This window comes from Solanum pennellii, chromosome 12, assembly GCF_001406875.1.
Source record: "Solanum pennellii chromosome 12, SPENNV200".
Lineage (NCBI taxonomy): Eukaryota > Viridiplantae > Streptophyta > Magnoliopsida > Solanales > Solanaceae > Solanum > Solanum pennellii.
This window is the reverse complement of record NC_028648.1, coordinates 2,096,449-2,118,267: the sequence shown is the minus strand read 5'-3', so window position 1 is coordinate 2,118,267 and position 21,819 is coordinate 2,096,449. Positions and strand designations below refer to the sequence as shown.

The window sequence follows — 21,819 nt, the reverse complement described above, 5'->3', positions numbered from 1 at the left end:
AAAATATTATATTAATATGGATTTTGAGAAATGGTTAGTGATATTATTTTTGTATGAGTGGTTTCGAGTTTTGAATCTTTACGTATATTTTGTTTGTTAGGATCACTATTTATAGAAGTTGATTATGTAACATGTTAATTTGAGTTTAATTAAATTTCAATAAATATATCAAATATCGAATAAGATAAAAAAGAAATACTCTTTATTCGTATTTATATGTTGTTTTTATTAAAAATAAATATACTTTAATACTTGTAATTTCATAAAAAAAAATCAATGAATAAATGAACTATTCTCCTTGATTTATCGTTGAAAGTTACTAATCTTACATGTACTTATCGAAAAAACGCTTTTGTGTTTATTTATTAAAAATTTAAATTCAATAAAATATTAAATAAAAACATAATAATAAACTTATCTAATTTCTCAAAACTATATAATCTAAAATAATAACAACGAAATAAGAACGGAACTATATATTGTTTTGCATTTAATGTGTATCATCATAATTTAATTTGAAAATGACACTAATAAACACCTTATCACGTGTTAATAAATATCCTTTACAAATATAGCCACTAACGGTGCCACTTTCCTTCCTGGCTAAAAAGTGAAAATACTTTAACCAAAAATAAATAAATAAGTGAAAATACTTTCCCTTGTATTTTTCATAAAGATTCTATGGTAAGTATTTAAGTAATACAACTTTAAGAATTATTCAAACTCATATAATACGATATACAATAGCAAATGATTAATTAAATTAAATGCTATAAATATAATTTAATTTAATTGCACTCTATAGCAAATTATTGTTATTTTCATTTTATTTCGGGTGGAATTTTGCTCGCTCGCTCGCCTCTCTCGTTTTTTATACATATACAAATATATGAAAATGTATTTGTGTTTGTATAAAGCGAGAGAAAATTGTATATACAAATTATAAATACAAATGTATATATTTTAGTCCTATACACTTTTGATTATACAAATACAATTTTTTCCTGCTCGGTTTTCTTTTGTCTTTCTCGCTTTATACAAACATATACTATTATCCGATTGATCTTTTGTATATGTATACTGAAACAAATTATACAACTATTTTCTTTTGTCCATGTATAATAAATTATACAACTGCTTTCTTTTATACATGTATAACAAATTATACAACTGCTTTCTTTATATATGTATATCGAATTATACAACTACTTTCTTTTTGTGAATATAAAAAATATAAATATTTATTTTTGTTAAGAAATGTAATTAAACAAATTATAACTATAATATACAAATAATTTTTTTATATTTGGTATATGTGTAAGTTAATTCATAATTCATAGTGCACTTGGGATTGTAAATGACTCAACCCACGTGCGTCATTTGATGCAATCACTTCTCCTCTAATGATCGTTAAATTCTTTTGGTGTTGGACCAATAAAATAATGAATTGTTCGTTGTAAAATAAGAAAAAATTTAAACATATAATATATATATAAATTTGATATAAATATTCAATATAAATAAATTTCATGGTCCTTTAAAATTCTATCGTCTTAAAAGTAAAATGAGTTAATGACATTAAGATTAAAAAAAATTAACTAATCTTTTATTTGAATTTATCCGAATTTCATATTTTCCAAGTGCAACATAATGTATATGTAATATTTTATTAAGTTTTTTTAGTAATTAAAAAATTGTCTACAATTTGTTGATTTGGTTATTTCTTTATTTTTAAAGCAAAATCAAGACCAAACCAATTTCTCCTTAAATAGAAAACTAAATCAAATCAAATTCAAATAAACATCTCCTCTTAAGACAATATATTAATTAATATGTATATTTTAGTAAACACTCATATTAATCACTATTTTTTTAATTTTTGTAACACCATTATACGTAAATTTGGATATTAAAATATTTAAATTTTTCGAAACAAATTTTATATATATGGACTATCAATTAAAAGTGTCAGCGAAAGCAAGATGTTTGTCTTCTGGGTCGATCTCGTCGCATCATGCTTGTCTAGTGCGGATTACCTTTCCTATGTGATTTGCGAGCTATTACATAGGAGCGGGGTTTTACCCTGTGCACACCAAAAGGATAGCGGCTGCGAGATTTCCTTGTCGTAAAAAGAAAGAAGAAAATTACTGCTAAAAGATAATTTTATTTGAATCGCGAAAATAAAAATATATTAAATAAATTGAGACGAATAACAAGATGGAGTATTTTATAACAAAAATATGTGATTTGTTAAGTTTAAAATGAACAAGTAAAAATCGAGGCGATAAGTTTATATATAAGAAAAAAAATAGACAAGTGAAGCATATTCTTTCTCTAAATTACACCAAAATCCATTTTCCCCCTTTCGAAATATAAAATTACGCGGTCTCTCACAAGTTTTTTCCTTTTTTTCCTCCATTCATTTCTTCTCTCTAAGTGTTTCTCTCTCTTCTTCTCCTTCCATGGTGATTGATCTGAGAGAAACACTGAATATAACTCTGCAGAATTTCTCTCTCTCTTCTCTCTCTCAGATCTAGGGCATTGTTTTGATTGCCCTAGCACATTTGAGTTATCTCTCGCCTCGCAACAGACAGGGAGATTGGAGATATACATACATATATCTTCGTCAAAAAAAATTGGAAAAAAAAAGTGAAAAAAATGGTGACGGTTGATACATTTGATGAGTATTTGTTTAATGCTAGCAGAGCATTGTGTAGTCCTATTGCAGTTTTCATTCAGATCCAGGTATGAATTGTTTTTTTTTTGAATGTTCGTTGTTTTTTAAGTTTTTGTTGTTTGGAAAATGAGGAATAAGTTGCTTAAATTTTTTTTTTTGGATTTGGCACGGTTCAGATCTAAGTATTAGGCTTTAATTTGGCTCAATTTTATCTTTTGTTGTTAATTGCTTAAATTTAGCTTAGGATGTATTTGTTTGATGAAGAATTTCATTGCGTATATGTTGCTGAAGTTTGATTTTTTTTTTTTTGAATTTGCTAATTGTATGATGCTGCATTTTTACGTTAAATTCCCGTACTCCAATTATAGGATTACACTGTGTATGTGGTTGTCTGTATTCACGGTAAATTGCAGCTTGGAAGTTTCTTTTCTTCTGCTTTTTTGTTAGCTTATTATGTTTGTCTTTAGGATTGAGAAGTGTGTAATTTGGAAGTTTTTTTTAATGGTTGGGATTTCTTATACGGACGATCTTATTACTTACCTTTCATTACAAATTATTCAGTAATCAATAGTTGGTGGTGAAGCTTATTTGGCAAGAGCTTAGGCTTGTATGTTCATAAGGTTTGTCATTTAAGTAGAAAAGGTTTTTTTCCGAAGCAGTTAATCAGCTCGCATCACTTTTCAATGACTCCACAGCTATAACAGAAGGCTTTGTATGACCTTCTACGCATGACTGCAAGAGGTTGCTCTTCAAAAATCATTTTGTACGGCTTAGCCTTAGTGATAGAACAGAGAAATAATTTGACAAAAGTAGCTCATTTGTGCTTGTAGCTACAATGTCCTTTCATATTGGATTTAATAGGATAAGACTGATAGATGAATAAACAAAGAAAGTGAATGCCTACTACAACTTACTGAACAAGGCAACTATTGTAATATGAAATCTAATGAAGGAAAAAGGGAAATTATTAAGGTGCAGATTGCAGCGTGAGATGATTTTAATTTGTCAAGTCATGCTGGCTTATACTATTAAGTGCATGAAAGCTTACTACTTTCTTCCCAATTTATTTAAACACTTTTCGCTTCTCGAGATTCAAATTATGTGAACTTTGATCATATTTTTTCATCATGTTGACTCTTAAAAAAAGGAAATGTCCCACATTCTATATCTCGTTGTTGGATTGGAGTAAAAAGGTTTGATATGCTTGAAGACAAATGAAAGTAGTTGTCTGTTAATGTTTTTTCTAATTTAAAATATTTACTAGTTAAAGTTTCAAGTATCTTGGGTCTTTAGTCCAAGAAAATGAGGAGATTGACTATGTTTTCGCACATCGTATTGGTGCGGGGTGGGTGAAATGGAGGCTCTCTTCCGTTGTCATGTGTTATAAGAATATGTCACCAAAAGTTAAAGGTAAGTTTTACGGACTGGTGGTTAGACCGACTATGTTGTATGGGATGGAGTGTTGCCCAGTTAAGAATTCTAATGTACAAAAGATGAAAGTTGCAGAAATAAGAATGTTGAGGTAAATGTGTGGGCATATTATGGGAGATAAAATTAGGAATAAAGATATTCAAGATAAGGTGGAAATGAACTCCGCGGTGGAGAAGATGAGTTAGACCAACTATGTTGTATGGGATGGAGTGTTGCCCAGTTAAGAATTCTAATGTACAAAAGATGAAAGTTGCAGAAATAAGAATGTTGAGGTAAATGTGTGGGCATATTATGAGAGATGAAATTAGGAATAAAGATATTCAAGATAAGGTGGAAATGAACTCCGCGGTGGAGAAGATGAGCGCGGTGAGACTAAGATGGTCTGAGTATGTGAAGATGCCTAGATGCCCTATCGATGAGGTGTGAATAGTTGATAATGATGGGTGTGAGGCAAGGTAGAGTTAGGGCGAAGAAGTTTTGGGGAGGTGATTAGACATGAAATTCCGCATCTTCAGTTTACTGTGGACATGACCGTAGATATCAGGGTAAGGAAGTCCTGAGTTAGGGTAGAAATTAGTTGAGTTGAGCGCTATCTCGCTTTTCAGTGGGATAGGCTTGGTTGTAGTTTGAAGCACACATCATTATTTTCTTAGTTTCTTATCTTCGATTTTCTGTTACCACGTATGTTTCTTGTGTGTTAGTTATTGGATTAATTTACTACTGTTAGTTTTTTACTTGATGCTTCGTACTACTTTCCGTTTGTTTGCCATGTCTTCTTCATTTCTGTATTTCCTTTCTCAAACTGCTTTGAAATGCTTTTGTTGAAGCTAAGGGTCTATCAGAAACATCCTCTCCACTTCCGTGAGACTGGGGTATGGTCTTCATATACCCTGCCCTCCCTAGATCCACTTGTGGATTTCACTGAGTATGTTGCTGTTGATTGTCCGCTAATCAATATTTTGTGATGTGTTTAACATGAATAAATCTGCTCTGTGTTCTACTAGTGTGTGTTATTTAATTATTTAATTTGTTACTGACAAATTTAGAAAACGAAAATTCTCATCACACTTTTCTACTTTCCTGTCTTGTTTCTTTATCTATTCTTCTGTTGTTTTTATGGGACTTTGTGTCTCCAGGGATGTTTAATCGTCTTAATCCTGGCTCTTGGATGGGCTTTAGCTGCTTATGTTAGGTATGGGATCTTTTTAATCTATCTTAGAGTTTATGGTGGACAATTATCTTTGCTGATAATTTATAATCAACTTAGGTAACGAATGGATTCTAAGATTAGTGATTTTCATGCAGCTTTTGGTTTCTTTTTGCAGGGGCAGGGAGATCCGACGGATGAAGAGTAGTATGAAACGTGGAAATAGTTTTGCATTCCTTACATTGGACATTAATGAACTTGAGCATTCAAAACAGGTCAATTTGCCTCGAGTCACAGTTGTAATGCCTTTAAAAGGGTTTGGCGAGCACAATCTACACAACTGGAGAAGTCAGGTAAACGATAAGAAACCTTTTGCCTTGGAGCGTTTTTTGATTTCTCAATTAAGCTGTGTACTTGACTTTACTCTACGGTTTCTTTATGGCATCTTCTCAACTTGAAAATAATCTCAAGTTTGCTGCCTAATTTCTTCCTTGTTGCTTCCCGCATTACTACATAATGAACTTAGTCACATATTTTTGTGTCGTTTAGTCTTTTTGTGAAGTTCTCTACTTTTTTGTATATGTGCATGTTTGCCCTTTTATAATGAAAAAATATACTGCATAAATAACAAAGGTAAATGCTGTCTTTAGCTCTCCATTTGGTATCTAATTTATATTTATGTTATTTTGGATGTACGATGAAAACCTTGAGTTACATGCTCCATTTTTTCTCACTTAGTTCAGATAATTTATAGTCTGCTGTGTCTGCTTATGTTCCTTTGTGAATGGTGCAGATCACGTCTCTTTATGGTGGTCCTTTGGAGTTCCTTTTTGTGGTTGAAAGTACTGCTGATCCTGCTTATCATGCTGTGAAGTGTTTATTAGCGGATTTTAAGGTGTGGTATTAGGGCTTCTTTTGTGTTCGAAGAGTTGGTTTCTGTTTATAGCTTCTTACGCACTTCTCATGATATTCGTTTTCTAAGTTGAGCAAACGAATATCTCCAAACTGGAGAGTTGGTATTAGTTGTTAGTTTAATCATTGATGTTTGCCTTTGATTTCATAGCATATTCAGCACTAATTTGATGTTTTCTATCATATTAATTTGAAAAGCCTAATATTCTTTGAGAAAGTTTTTGCATAGCAGTGATATTCATCACAATATTTCACGAGAACTGGTTATTGCCTTTGAAACTGAAATATAGGTTTTGTGCTGATGTCCTTGTTATGTTTTCATCATTGGACCGATCTTTGTATTCTTTCTTTCCCTTCTCTTATTATTATCTTTCCTTGCCAAGAACCTCTCATTTTGTTCTTCTACTTTGTCTTTTTTGGAATTTATCTTCAACACTCGCATGTTAATTGGAAATCAACAAAGCAGAGGCACGAGAACAATTTGAAGTTTGCAAATAAAGAAATTTGTAAAAACAGTTTAAGACTTGTGATAAAATTTAAATGGCATATAAAAGAGCAAATAAGCAAACTATCCTAATGAAAAAAAAGGAAAGAAAGAAAGAGAAGGAGCATGGAAGAAGAATTAGAGGAGGTACTCTAACCAGGGGTCTCTTTAAATCAATATTTAGTCGATGGCTGGAGCCATTGATATTTAGTTTTTTCCTAGGATGATAAGCAGCTACATTAGGAATGTCATTATTTTGAAGAACCTCCAAGGTATTCTCTCCTTTCCCCTCTCTCGCTTTTGTGGGAAAGTAACCAGATTTTCCTATCACCTATCAGATCATCTCTCCAGAAGAAACAATCTCTTCCCCATTCTGATCATCACACTTGTGCCCAAATCAAAAGACGACCATTATTATTTGAAAAAATGGAAGTATTTACCTAATTATGTCTTTGATATGACATTTTCCTATATCATGCAGTTATAATTTTTACCTGTCTGTGTGTCTATGTCAAGCTCATGTTACATGTATGCATTGCATTCTTACACTCATCAATTGTTTCATGTTCTGCATGCAGGATGCTGTTGAGGCTAAGGTTATTGTAGCTGGTCTGTCAACAACTTGTAGTCAGAAGATTCACAATCAATTGGTATGCATCTGATTTACTGTTTACTGTTGGAAATCTTGAGAAGGTTTTTTTTTGTCCATTTTTCTTTATATTGATTAGGCAAACCAATCTTACCTCTTTTGGAATGGAGGTTACAGTCATTTTTATTTCCATTCTTTGCTTTCTAAGATGGAACAATTTGTGTTAGCATAGTTCAATGTTGTACTTTACTTATTGATGCATGAGTTATAAGAGATGATACTGATGAAAGGGAAGGCAATAAAGCTAGTAAATGGCTTTTTGTTTCAACTACCTCTAGACTTCTATAGGTAAAGAAAGAAGTCATCTAGCTGCAAGGAGATCTTTCCTGTTTCTCTCTGTTTCTGTTCTCTTTTGCTCTCTCGCTCTTCTTTCCAATATTCAATTTATGGTTCTTCAGCTGTTTGTTGAGGGGCAATTCGAATCATTGTCCCTTTCAAGAGTCACAGCCAGTTCTTGTTCAATCTTATATATACCCATTTGATGTGAAAGTGTTTGTGAATCAAAATTTAATGTTTGAGTGGTCGCTTAAGATAGTTGTTTTATGAACTAGTACTTCTTTGGTGTTCCTTACCTAAAACGATGGTATTCTTTGCAGGTTGGGGTGGAACAAATGCACAAAGATACGAAGTATGTTTTATTCCTTGACGACGATGTTAGGTTGCACCCTGGGTCAATTGGGGCCCTTACTACTGAAATGGAGAAGAATCCAGATGTAAATCCTGAAGCAACCTTTTTCTCTGGCACAACATGCCAGCTCGCTAATAAAATCTTCATTTCATCTGTTTGGTAGAGATGTAATATTTTGTCTTTATGCTTGCCAGATCTTTATTCAAACAGGATATCCTCTTGATTTACCATCTGGAACTTTGGGAAGTTACTGCATTTATGGATACCACATGGTATGGTGACATTTTTGCCCTTATCTCTATATTTATTGCCTGTAAAGTTTGTCCTTTTGCTTCTATTTTTGGTAATTCATCTCTCTATAATGTAGATAGTGATTTTAGAGTAAGATGGTCTATCAAAGGTGTTAGATTAGTGCTTTGGTCACTCAGCTATTTGTTTTTAGTTTTAGATCTTGCCGATCCAACTTGCTTGGAATTGAGGTTTTGTTGTTGTTTTTGTTGGTTGGAGTTTTTATTTTTCCATAATTTTTTTTATCTTAAGTAAAAGCTGTAGTAAAGACTTTATTGTTGACACAGATATCTTTCGAATGATAGCTTGACGTTATGTAGTTTGCGGCTTTGCGCTCTTTGTTATATTAATGTAAATTGAAGTCAGATATAGTGAGCTGCACACTATATCTATAATTGGTTTTAATGAGGCTTTTTTTGTGTTTATATCTTGTATGGGCATGGACTCTAGCTTCTAAATTATATTTCTTGGCCAAGTTGAATTTTCTCCTCTAACTCTGATTGTTTATGAGCTTCCTAAAAGATGTGGGATTATGCATCTCTGTTGTCTTTGCATGTCTTTAGTGCAGATGATTTGATTCATAAAGGTTCCTTTTTAACTTGGTTGTAGCTTTGCTGACTGTCTTTACCTTGTTGGTTCATTGCCATTTATTTACAGCCATGTTCAATGGGATTTGCTACTGGTGGAAAAACATTCTTTCTGTGGGGAGGATGCATGATGGTTAGTTTTACCATCACAATTTTTTCCCTGTTTCATGAGTACATCCACGTTCTCTATTTGACGAACATTTTACTTATGTAGCATCTGGTTACAAGTTATTTTGTACCTTTTTAATTCCAGATGCATGCAAACGATTTTAGAACCGACCGCCATTGTGTAGTGTCAGGGCTTCGAGATGGGGGCTACTCAGATGACATGACTCTAGCAGCTATAGCAGGTAAAGTTTACCTCCAGTTTCTCATTCCTAAATAAATGTTACGGCACAAGAGTGGCAATGTAGCTGGTGTGTATCCTCCTCGATGCTGTTGTGATAGTCGAAATTCATGGAAAACAGAATTTTGAATTATTCTCTTATTCTGCAACTTATGACATTTTAAGAATTGTCCTGGCTATGCTTCTCTTCACCTGCAAATATGTTAAATGATCTAGTCTTCTCCTCTGAACTTTTGTTTTTTCACTTTTACGTAGTGATATATTTCTCAGGACATATGTAACTCAAAATAGTTATGTGCTTTTTTTGTTGCGGTGATTGTTTTGGTATAACTTCTTCTGTTGATTTTATAACCCTCGTATATCCACTGGCACTGCGGTGCTGTGGTACTCGTTGGTTTTAGCTTTAGGTGCTCTAGGGACTAGTTGTGAGAATGATTCTTTGCACAATCTTTCTTTTTGGTGGAAACTATTATTTCTTAATCCTTTGTTGGTTTTTGCTACGTCTTCTAGGTGCACACAAGAGGCTTATTACATCACCACCGGTTGCAGTCTTTCCACATCCTCTTGCAACTGATCTTACCTTCCCTAGGTTTCTGAAAAATAGATTAAAATCTTTTATGAAATATTGATATACATCTGATAACTGTTTGCTGTTGGCTCACCTTATACTCATGTTTATGTGTAGATATTGGAATTATTTGAGGAAGCAAACATTTGTACTCGAATCATATACAACAAAGGTGAACTGGATCATGAATCGGGCTTTATTTACATCCCACTGCTATCTGTCTTGGGGTTTTGTATCTCCATACATCATGGCGGGGATTCATGTAGCAGCAGCACTGAGACATTACCTTAAAGAAAACTCTCTTGAGGGTACAGCCATGACATGTAATGGTGAGTACATTTCTCTTGTGTAAGTAGAAGTAGAGTGCGTCGTGGTAGCCATTTCGGTCACATCTTTTTCCTTTTCCCAGAACTATTACATAATGGAAACCTTTCCATGTCCTATAATGCTGATATGATTTTGAATCCTGATATTCGACTGGTTATTTACCAGTAGTGGTGGCAAATGGGTGGGGTTGGGTCAAATGTGGGCGGGTTGATGGGTAAACATAAAATGAGTAATAATTCAATTCGCCCATATTTGATATGGGTAAAAATTGTTGGGTGATGAATGGGTTGGGTAAAATATTAGTTTACTCATATTTTCATGAATATTTTAATTTTTTTTAGATGAAAAATGTTGAACATGCTTCATTTAGTTGTTTTTTTTTAAAATTTTGTTCTCTTGCGTTCTTCTGGTTGTTGTTTCATTCTAGAATTGGGTTCTGTCCATTTGAAATAAAGTGGAGCTTTGGTCCTCTTTTAACAAAATAAAAAATGAATATTTGCATTTTAAGACTAAAACATGCTTAATGAGTGTTAAGCAATGTCAATACTAATACACCATTTGCTTATTTTGCACTAATATTATTATTCAATGTAAAATTAAATAAATAAAAATATAATTATAATTAACAAATGAAATGTACATTTGACTTATATATTTTTGGAGGGTCAAAGACTTCATTTTTAATTATACAGAAGAATAGTTATGTCTATAGAATAAAAAGGAAGAGAAGTTACACTATTTTTAGTGACATCATGAGTTTTTAGTGAATAAAAATTAGAAGCTTAACCCATTTGGCTAATTCACATTTTACCCATGTGAAAAATCACTCACTCAACCCGTTAAAATATGGGCGGATCACCAAAATATGTGCTCATTTTGCCGGCACTATTTACGAGTATGCTATTCCCACTTTCCCAGTAGTTGGAATTACTAAATCTTTGTTTGTGGGAGGTGCTTCATGAAATGTTAAGTAGCTCATAGTTGTTCTTGAAAATCTGTCTATCCTATTATTAGTTTAATGTTTTCCTCTTCTCCAAGAAAAAATCTGTTTATTTGGTTCTTTGGTTGCATATGTCTCCCTCTTAGAAGCACATATTTTTTGTACTTTGTCAGGGTTGTTACTTGTTGCATGCCTTGCTGTATGCACAGTGATTGAACTCCTTTCCATGTGGAACTTGACAAGAATCGAAGTTCACTTGTGCAATATGTTGTCTCCCGAGGCACCTCAACTGTCACTCGCTTCTTATAACTGGTGTCTTGTAAGTTCATTCAGACTTCGCCTGTAAACCAAACAGTTTTTTCCGTTTCATTTCAGTATGAAAATCCTGTATGGTCCTGTTTGCTTTAGTTTTTTTTTAATCACAATACAAGTCACTAATGTTTAATCGTTTGATGTCTTAATTGAGTAGGTATTCATTGCAATGCTGGTTGACAACTTTTTATACCCACTATCTGCTATGCGTTCTCATCTTTCTCAGTCCATCAACTGGTCTGGCATCCGATATCATTTGAAAGACGGGAAGATATGCAAGGTATCCCTTCTTAAGTCACCCTTCTGCTTTCAAAGCAACATTATAATCTTTCATATAAATCTACTTGTTCTAGGATTCGGAACTGAGACTAATTACTTCAAAGAAAACCTAGATGAAGCAAAGAGAAATGTTTTGTACTGTGTTGAAACGAAACACTTTAGATGCTTAAATTACTTCAGATGGTTTCATACTTGCACTGACATGTATTAAAAAAATTCGAGTGTAAACCCCAAAATCACGTTACAAGTGTAAAGTAGGATGTTGAGTCATATAACAACACCCCAAACTCTCCTTGTCCTTGGTCTAGTATCTCATGATTATACCGAACTATCTAGTGAAGAAAAGTAAACACGTCATGAATAACAGCAACGGGAACCATCATCTCTCCCTTTTTTTCTTTTGCAGATCGACAGACACAAACACCTGGTTCCTAAAATTACAGATTTGGCAGGAAAAGATTTGCTTGGAAAACAAGGATCAATACCTAAGGTTGCTATTATTAGTACATTGTCCAGAACTTTAGCTCAATGGAGACAACCAAAGAAATATAACATTTAGATAATATATCCAATCAATGGTAAATTATGTGATTCTTTTGTTCCCTTGGTATTAGTGACCAAGCATTTGTTTGACCAATTTTTTTTTTTTTAATCCCTTGTGATCTTAAGGGGTACATCATTGACATAGGTTGTAAGTTGTAAGGGTTATTGTTTCTGGCTATTAAATTTATCACTTCATTCTTGTCACTAAGGTCTACCATGCTTTTGAGCTGGTTTTTGTAATTGTAATGTTTATTTTGTAAAAATTTAATGTCCATTTCAAGGTTAGTTTAAGATTTTTGTATTTTGGGTGGTGACTGACCAATAGATAACAAATGTAAGTTTATGTTGTTTCTTTTAATTTTTTCACTTCATTCTTCTCATATTTTAAAGTTTTTGCATATCTATTCACTTTGAAACTAGTTCTATTACACAATGTCTGAATTTAGGCTTGACAAACTCTAAACTTTATCTTGAAATTTTGGTTTTTGAAATGTTACTAACATAAGGGAGAGGAATGGTGACATTTTTGCTTCAAATTCAGGTACATATGGTTGCTATGAAAATCGAATTCTTATTTGGGAAATATAATGGCAAACTAATAAATCAAATTAAATGATATAATCACACTTTGATTTAATTGTCTTGTAACAAATTTTTTGTCAGTCACTCTCTCCCTCAAACTCTCGCTCTCCCTCTCGCTTGTTTCATCTCACTTTTATACAAACACAAGTGTATAAATGCGTTTTTGTTTGTATAAAGCGGGAAAAAAATTGTATATATAAATATATTTTTGTTCCCCTCTCTCAGATTTCGTTAGTCACTCTCCCAAATTTCGCACGTCACTCTTCGCCTCGATAGCTTATACAAACCGAAACGAAAAATATAAACTGCGTTTCTGTTTGTATAAAGCGAGAGAAAATTGTATATACACTTGCAAATACATTTATTTTCGTCCTATACACTTATAATTATACAATACAAATATTCCCCTGTCCAATTTTCTTTTATCTTTCTCTCTTTCTCGTTTTATACATACACAAATTATGCAATTGATTTGTGTACAACTGCTTTCTTTTGTATATGTATAGCGAATTATACAATTGGTTTCTTTGTACATATATAGTGAATTATACAATTGGTATCTTAGTATATGTCTAGTGAGTTATACATATTTATGTTTGCTATGAAGCGCAATTATACAAACTTTACTATAGACATACAACTATAAATTTCGTGTTAGCTATATGCAAAAGTTAGCTCTCCTTTATTATAATGATTTGAAGAAGAAGAAAAAAAGTGATACACAAAAAACTAGCTATCTAAGATATCTTGGCGGCAAATAGGGCAAGAAGTGTCATGCTCTAGCCATTTTACAATACAATCTTCATGAAACATATGTGAACAAGGTGTGCACATCACCTCTCTCTCTTTCCCAGGTTTTTCAAAACAAATCACACAATCATCATCCAAAATACTTTTATCAAGAAAACGTTTAACGGTGAATACTGTATCAACAGACACCTCCACTTTTTCGCTTCCCTTGTTAGATTCATCATCAAAAACGTCACGTACTTCCCCTATAATATAACGGATAATATCGCTACGATAATTATCTTCAAACTCCTTTCCTATATTCTTCATATTTTCTTGCAAGGCATTGTAGAACAAGTCGTATGGCACGTATATAGAAGGGTTATATTCAATATGATGTGATATGGTAAACATAGGGCGATAATATTGGAGTTGTTGAGGGTCACCATTGGGTGGTTTATACCAACATAATTCAATTGCACGAAGGTGAAATCGAATAGATAAAAGTGGTAAAGAAGAAGAAATATTATTGCTATCGTTATTAATGTTTAATTTTGCTTTTGGTGTTTTTATTTGACTAAATACTACACACACGTCTGAGGAAGGAAGACCGTAATAGAACATAGTTTCCATATTTATATATCTTTGGTTTTTCACTCGGTGCAGAGTTGATGACATATGATAAACGGATATTGTTATTTCAAAAGAACGAAATAATAATAGTCTCAAACGGTGTTTTATGTATTTATAAGAGTTGAGAAGCAAATTATAAACCGATTCGACTTGGGAACTATGAATTTAATCAGGAAAAGTTTAGTTAATTATGTTTCAATAAAGATACAATAATAAAATATCAAAATAAAATAAAAAGTAAAAACAAATACCTTTTCCCTTTGGGAGATGGATTATATTTTTCCTCAATATGTCTCGATTTGAGAAAATCGAGAGTTCAGATAATTGATTAATCGAGTAACTAAAATAGTTAAATATCTGGAAGATCACGACGACAAATAGGGCAAGAATTGCCATTGGCTAACCATTTTGCAATACAATCCTCATGAAACACGTGTGAACAAGGTGTACACATCACACTTCCCTCCTTCCCGAGCTCTTCAAAACAAATCACACAATCATCGTTCAAAATATTTTTATCAACAAAACGTTTCATGAAGAACATTATACCAACAAATACCTCCACTTTTTCACGTCCATGATTAGATGACTCATCAACAACAATCCCACATATTTTGTCTATCACAACATGGATGATATCACTACGATAATTATCTTCAAACTCCTCTCCTAAATCCTCCATATTTTCTCGCAAAGCATGGTAGAACAAGTCGTATGACATGTATATAGAAGGAGAATATTCAAGATGAAGTGAATCACCACGAGTATGTCGATAATATTGGTACTGATTAGGTTCATTGGGAGTCGGAGTTTTATACCAATATAGTTCATGTATATCAAGGTGAAATAGAATAGATAAAAGTGGTAAAGAAGAAGAAATTTTGCTATCTTTATTAATGTTTAATTCTTCTTGTGGTAATTCTATTTGACTAAATACTACATGAGCGTCTGAGGAAGCACGATTGTGATTCAAAATAATCTTCATATATATTTTTTCCGATTTATCACTCGATATGAGAGTAAATGGTGCAGGATTGACGATATATAAAATGGATGTTGTAATTCGAAACCTCTGATTAAGAATTAAAAAAATAGTTGAAATTAGGAAGTGGTGTCAAACAATCTTATGTGTTTATAAGAGTTGTGAAGCAAAAATCCTAAGCTAATTCGACTAAGGAACTCGAGTTATTTAAGGAAAGAGTTAATTAATTATGTTCCAAGAAATACCCAAAAATAAATTATTATAATGACATAAAATAAAAAGTAAAGCAAATATATACCTTTTCCCTTTGAGAGATGGATCATATAATAAAAATTAGTTAAAATAAAGATTCTTTTGGATTATATAGATGGACCGTGAAATTTTTTTTTTGTTTTTAAAAAGTAATATTTTGGATTTCTAATATAAAAATAAAATAATGTTTTTGTCTAATATTCAACCCTAACCATATGGTATGTATATTAGTCAAATTTTCAAAGATCTAATAAATTAGTATCCAAATTATAAAGTGAGTTGCGTATACATTTTTTTTTTTACAAAAATTACAAATATGAATAGTGTTGTTATAGTAAAATACTCTTGAATTTTATTATTATTTTGGTTCAGTAAAAATATAAATAAAAAATTGGGATTGGGGAAGAGAAAATAGGGATCGAAGGATTACAAACTGAGAAATCGAATCTTTACTAAAAAAATTAAAATTCAGTAATCAATCAATGAATCGAACTACTAAAATCTTTGTTTAAGAAATCGTGACGACAAATAGGGCAAGCATTTCCATTCTCTAACCATTCAACAATGCAATCTTCATGAAACACATGTGAACAAGGTGTGCACATTACCTCTCCCTTCTTCTCAAGTTCTTCTAAACAAATCATACAATCATCCGTCAAAATACTTTTATCAACAAAACGTTTAACAACGAATATTGTATCAACAGACACCTCCACTTTTTCGCGTCCCTTGTTAGACTCATCATCAAAAACATCACGTACTTCACTTATGATATAACGAATTATATCACTACGATAATTATTCTCAAACTCCTCTCCTAAATTCTCCATATTTTCTCGCAAGGCATTGTAGAACAAGTCGTATGACGCGTATATAGTAGGGTTGTATTCGAGATGAAGTGAGTTGACAAACATAGGGCTATAATATTGGAATTGTTGAGGCTCATGAAGTGGTTTATACCAACATAGTTCAACTTTACGAAGGTGAAATCGAATCGATAAAAGTGGTAAAGAAGAAGAAATATTGCTATCTTTATCAATGTTTAATTCTTCTTTTGGTGTTTCTATTTGAGTAAATACTACGCAAGCGTCTGAGGAGGGAAGACTGTAATAGAACATAGTTTCCATATTTATTATAATAACGATGCGGGGTTGATGGTATATGATAATGAATATTGTGATTTAAAACCTTCGATTGAGAACGAAATAATAATAGTCTCAAACGATCATTATTATGTATTTATAAGAGTTAAGCAAATTCTAAACCAATACGACTTAGGAACTTCAAATTTAATTAGGAAAGTTACCAAAATAAAATAAAAATTAAAACAAATACCTTTTCCCTTTGGGAGAAGGATAAATATTTTCCTTTTCAATATTTCTTATTTAAATGTGAACGATAATCATTCCTCTTGAGCAATAATTTTTTTATTAAAATAAAATTTTAGTACAATAGGTATTTTTTTTTAATTAATTAAATATGTTGTTCAAATATTTATGAAAATAAAAAGCATAATGTAAGTGAGGTTGCGATTCTCAATAATCAATGTGTTGTACTCAATTCAACTAAAAAATAATTTTAAAAAAATTAGGGTTGGAAAAATAGAAAACAAAGAGAGGAGATTACAAAATAAGAAATCGAGAGTTTAGGTAACCAATCAATCGAGCCAATATAAACCCGCTTCTCTCTTTCATATAAAAAGTGAAACACAAAAATCTAGATGTCTGAGAGATCATGACGACAAATAGGGCAAGAATTGCCCTTTTCTAACCATTTTGCAATACAATCCTCATGAAACACATGTGAACAAGGTGTGCACATCACCTCTCCCTCCTTCCCAAGCTCTTCGAAGCAAATAACACAATCATCACTCAAAATATTTTTATCAACAAAACATTCAACGATGAACATTATACTAACAAACACCTCCACTTTTTCACGTCCATTATTAGACTCATCAACAACAATGCCACGTATTTTATCTATCATATCACGGATGATATCACTACGATCAAACTCCTCTCTCAAATTCTCCATATTTTCTCGCAAAGATTGGTAGAACAAGTCGTATGACATGTATATAGAAGGATAATATTCGAGATGAAGTGAATTGGCATGAATATGTCGATCATATTGGTATTGTTTAGGTTTATTGGGTGGTTTATACCAATATAGTTCATGTGTATCAATGTGAAATCGAATAGATAAAAGTGGTAAAGAAGAAGAAATATTGCTACTATCTTTATTAATGTTTAATTCTTCTTGTGGTGTTTCTATTTGACTAAATACTACACAAGCATCTGAGGAGGAACGACTATAATTCAAAGTACACTCCATATAATTTCGATTTTTCAATCGATGAGAGTAGATGGTTGTAGTTGTAGGTAGTAATGGTGTGTGGGTTGATGATATATATGAAAATGGATGTTCTGATTCGAGACCTCTGATTAAGAAGTGGTCTCTATGTGTTTATAAGAGTTTGAGAAGCAAAAATCCTAAACCAATTCGACTTGGAACTGGATTTAAATAAGGAAATAGTAAATAAAATTATTTAAAATGGCATAAAATAAAAAAGTAAAGAGAGTACCTTTTCCCTTTGGAAGATGGATTATATCATAGATAATATGAAATAACAAATACCAATCGATGCTTTATTATGAGGTAACACAAGCTCCTCGAGTTTTTTCATCACATGAACAATTCGTAATCAATCTATGGAAGTTATCATTTATATTTCTAGATCTCCGATGCAGAAGTCATCAATCATCTCAAATACTCGCGTAGCATGTTGTGGCCTGCAACGCGATTTGAATGGTTAATACAACAGCAAACAATGAAACTTCGATGAAATAAGGCAATGAAGGAAATGCAGAACCACAAATGGAATAGGAGCAAGTATGATCGATGATTACACAGTTAAGAGGCTAATTTCAAGTCTCGTATCACTAGGAAAAGAAAAAAAAATCCCGAAGATTATAAGGATGTGTGTCAAGCCATAAGGGATTATCGGAGGGAAATTAGAGTGAAGAGACGAATGTGGATATGATTTTTTTCTTAGTGTAACTGAATTAGTGGAAGATTGAACCGAGGTCTATTGGAAACAACCTCTCTACCCACAAAGGTAGGGGTAACGTCAGTGTACATCTTAGCCTCATCAGACCCCACTTCTAGGATTACACTGTCGTTGTGAACTGAATTAGTGGAAGAAGGATATATTTGACAAAGGCTTACCCATAGAAACCTTCAGTTGAATCATCACCAGCATGATCTAGGATGGCATCACCCCCTGGGTGTTCTTCGACATACGAGGTAACATCAAACACCTAAAGACAGAAAAAAGCGAAGAGAAGAGTATATATTACGAAAAGAATGTGACCAGAAAAGGTTAATATTCCACAAGTGCTAAAGTAATGGTTTACGTGGTCAAGTAGAGAATTAAAAAGACCTTATCTTTGATAATAATCCAGCAATCAGTTCTCTTGTTATGCCGTGCAACTTCAGCTTTGCTATACGATTTGACTGCCTTTTAGTTCAAAAAGAATATATCGCAAAAGAAGAAAAGGAAAACTATCAGCATAATCACAGAACACAGGGAAAAATTTAAAGGCAAGAAAGATAGTACAAGTGCGGATTCACAAGCAATATGCACAAGAAAATAAAACTATTATATCGGTCAGTTATGAAGCTTTGTGCAGTTACCTAGCAAAATAATTCACTCGTAAGAAATAACTACGACAGACGCAAGACTTGTCAATTGCTTTAAAAACCAACACACGATTTATTGTTCTCAGAGGACTTCCCTCCCTTTAAGGTTTATCCTTCTTTCATAGACACATTCCACCGTCCCCTCACCCCACCTGGACACCACCACGACCAACAACATACCCAGTGTAGTACCATAAGAGGAGCTTGGGGAGGGGAACGAGTGCACACAAACCTTACCCGCTTGAACTATTCTTATTCTTAAACCTTGTTTGTAGGGGGTCTATCCGAAACAAGCCTCTATTTCTGAGGTAGGACATCACCTATCATCTATAAAGAGATAAATCTAATACACGAGGAGTAATCAACAAAGTAAACTAATATATCCACATGTTTTACAAAAAAAAACAGGAGATATCTGAGATATCAAACCATTAAGATTAAGTTTCTGCTTCTTTGTCTTCTCCAAATGCTCATATCGGTTAATTAGTTGTATGGGTTGTAGTCTCCTTATATGATCTTCAGATCTCCTCATAACTTGAGCTAACTTCAAGTTAGGCCAAGGTCCATTTTCTTAACTTAGTTTAAGAGGTAGAAGTATCCCTATTCCCTAGTGTTCGGCTACCCAGTTGGGCCATCCAAGTCATTGCACTCTATGTTCTAGCCTCTAGATGTCCAACCCTCAGCCTAGCATCAGTACTAAAATCCCACGAAGTATATGAGTTGTAGTTCCCTTATATAGTTTGGGAAATCTTGACAACTTGAGTAGGCTTTGTGGAGTTGAGTTGGAACCAAGAAGGAAAATTTGTTTTACCCGCAGTAAGAACGACTAAAACTATTATCTCTTGACAAGCATAATTATTAAGTAAACAACTGAAACGAACTGGCTAAAATTTAACAACATAAGTAACTTATGAAGAAACTATTCAAACAACCAAAAAGGTTATAAATGATATGACTGTAATTTAAAGTACCTTGTTCTGAGCATTTGAGGCAACCTTTCTTTTCTGCGGAACTGTGGTATAACACAAACGAAAAATAATCAAACATCAAATTCTCTCCGCGCATAAGAACATTACAAACTTGAAATCTATTCAACCCCAAAAACTAACTCCCAAGAGGACGATTCCCCAAGTCAACCACCAGTCCATTTCCCAACCAATGCGGGAATCTAATCCACTCTAACATCCCATTTACACCTAGATCGCAATCGGGGATAGACTTGACCCTAACACTATATAAAGATACAACATTTAGGCCTAACTCAACTTCTAAAGCTGACTCACTAGAGCGAATTACCCAAATCCACATCCATTCCCAACTAATGTACGACTCTAACCCACTCTAACATTACCTTACCCTCACAAGGAGCCCAAACAAGGATGACCTGAACCTGACTCTGACACTATGTAAAGATACGACATTTGAATCTAACTCAACTCCAAAAGCTAGCTCATGACAAAGAATTGCAAATCTATATAAGTTCAATGCGGAACTCTTAACTCACTCTAACATTACCTTACCCTCACAAGAAGCCCAAACGGGGACGAACCTGAACCTGATTCTGACACTATGTAAAGATACGACATTTGAATCTAACTCAACTCCAAAAGCCAGCTCACGACAAAGAATTGCAAATCTATAAAAAAGTTCACTCTAACAAAAACCCATACAGAATCAACTAAAAAGCTCACCAGATTTACTCCGCAGTCGAGGTATCACAATGAACACAGCTAGCAAGATACCCAACACTACTGTCGCCAAAATAATCTCCATATCTCAAATTTTAGCTCTATAGTTAAACAAATAAGCAAAACAATTAGAAATTAAAGCACATAAATATCATCAATGGCGTTTAAACCCTAAAACCCCAAATTCAGCTCAAATACGAAAACATACCAAAAATGCACAAAAAAAAAACAAATTCCAGCAAGAAGGAAGATTAAACGAAGAACCAAAAGCACTGAGTGTGTGTATATATATATTATATACATATATAATATAGCCAATGAAGACGATGTAAAATATTATTAATGGTGAAAATCATTGTATTAAAAAAATAATACTAATACCATTTACACCTTTGCACGTTTGTTACCCGTTGTATTGTATTATATTGATAAAACTCGTGTTTAATATTGTTGGCGGAAGATTGTATTTCTGCTTTTAGGAAAAAAAAGAGAAGTAGGAGAAAAAATTATTTATTTCAAAGATCAAAATATTCTCGTCATATATATGTGTGTGTTTTGTATTTTATTTATTATTGTAATGAGTTTTCAGTATGTAGTGATTAAATTAGTGAAATAAGTTTTAAATTTATTTTGCTTTGTATTATTAATTACATAATCATTGTGCGAGCTATTGCATAAGAGTGGGAGTTTACCTCGTGCGCATTCAAAAAGGATAGGCGACTGCGAATTTTTCTTGTCATGAAAAAAAATTAATATACTCATCCTGTTAATATTTTATTAATATTTTAATTTTTTTTATTCATCTATGAAATATTGGTCGAAATTTTTGAATATGTATATTTTGATTTAACAAAATAAAAGTTTAGATTTTATAGATATTTAATTAATCTTTAATATTAGAAGTGTATTCATATTTATTCTTTTTCATAATTGACTCTAAAAATACTTTTTTTTGGGAAAAAAATTAGTCAAAACACTTTGCTTAAGCAATATTTAATTTTGGTTGTAAATAGAACAAAACTTAATGTTTTATTAATATTTAATTTTGATCGCAAGAGAAATAAAATAAAGGTATGTGATATACCTAAACAATAACTTCTCTTCGAAGAATAGAATAAGTATCAATAAAA

The 21,819-nt window shown here is 32.5% G+C and overlaps 4 protein-coding genes across 8 annotated transcripts; 1 reads left to right on the top strand and 3 right to left on the bottom strand.

The window, feature by feature from the left end:
• Positions 1-2,363: 2,363 nt before the first annotated feature.
• Positions 2,364-12,484, top strand: LOC107007672. 3 transcript variants are annotated; one of them, XM_015206369.2, is made up of 14 exons: positions 2,364-2,745; positions 5,245-5,300; positions 5,434-5,608; positions 6,049-6,150; positions 7,230-7,301; positions 7,897-8,013; positions 8,123-8,200; positions 8,874-8,936; positions 9,057-9,153; positions 9,660-9,738; positions 9,835-10,046; positions 11,158-11,303; positions 11,454-11,576; positions 11,982-12,484. In XM_015206369.2, the coding sequence occupies exons 1-14, from the start codon at positions 2,659-2,661 to the stop codon at positions 12,132-12,134; spliced, it is 1,560 nt and encodes a 519-aa protein (XP_015061855.1). In that variant the 5' UTR covers positions 2,364-2,658; the 3' UTR covers positions 12,135-12,484. The 3 variants fall into 3 exon arrangements, with proteins under 3 accessions (XP_015061855.1, XP_027769509.1, XP_015061856.1); XM_027913708.1 differs by lacking the exon at positions 5,245-5,300 and having other exon boundaries at positions 11,982-12,459; XM_015206370.2 differs by lacking the exon at positions 2,364-2,745 and having other exon boundaries at positions 5,259-5,300; positions 5,414-5,608; positions 11,982-12,459.
• A 3,291-nt stretch (positions 12,485-15,775) lies between these two features.
• On the bottom strand, positions 15,776-16,126 carry LOC107005919 (E3 ubiquitin-protein ligase RZF1-like). Its single transcript, XM_015204564.1, has one exon. It carries the CDS (start codon positions 16,124-16,126, stop codon positions 15,776-15,778), a length of 351 nt encoding a protein of 116 aa, XP_015060050.1.
• Positions 16,127-17,012: 886 nt separating this feature from the next.
• LOC114075206 (E3 ubiquitin-protein ligase RING1-like) lies at positions 17,013-17,333 on the bottom strand. The gene has a single exon (XM_027913546.1). It carries the CDS (start codon positions 17,331-17,333, stop codon positions 17,013-17,015), a length of 321 nt encoding a protein of 106 aa, XP_027769347.1.
• Positions 17,334-17,863: 530 nt separating this feature from the next.
• Positions 17,864-21,177, bottom strand: LOC107005657 (cytochrome B5-like protein). 3 transcript variants are annotated; one of them, XM_027913337.1, is made up of 6 exons: positions 21,071-21,177; positions 20,693-20,790; positions 19,973-20,013; positions 18,742-18,819; positions 18,528-18,619; positions 17,864-18,091 (listed from the first exon to the last, which is right to left on the bottom strand). In XM_027913337.1, the coding sequence occupies exons 2-6, from the start codon at positions 20,772-20,774 to the stop codon at positions 18,025-18,027; spliced, it is 360 nt and encodes a 119-aa protein (XP_027769138.1). In that variant the 5' UTR covers positions 20,775-20,790; positions 21,071-21,177; the 3' UTR covers positions 17,864-18,024. The 3 variants fall into 3 exon arrangements, with proteins under 3 accessions (XP_027769138.1, XP_027769139.1, XP_015059785.1); XM_027913338.1 differs by having other exon boundaries at positions 21,080-21,102; XM_015204299.2 differs by lacking the exon at positions 21,071-21,177 and adding an exon at positions 20,898-21,034.
• Positions 21,178-21,819: the final 642 nt, after the last annotated feature.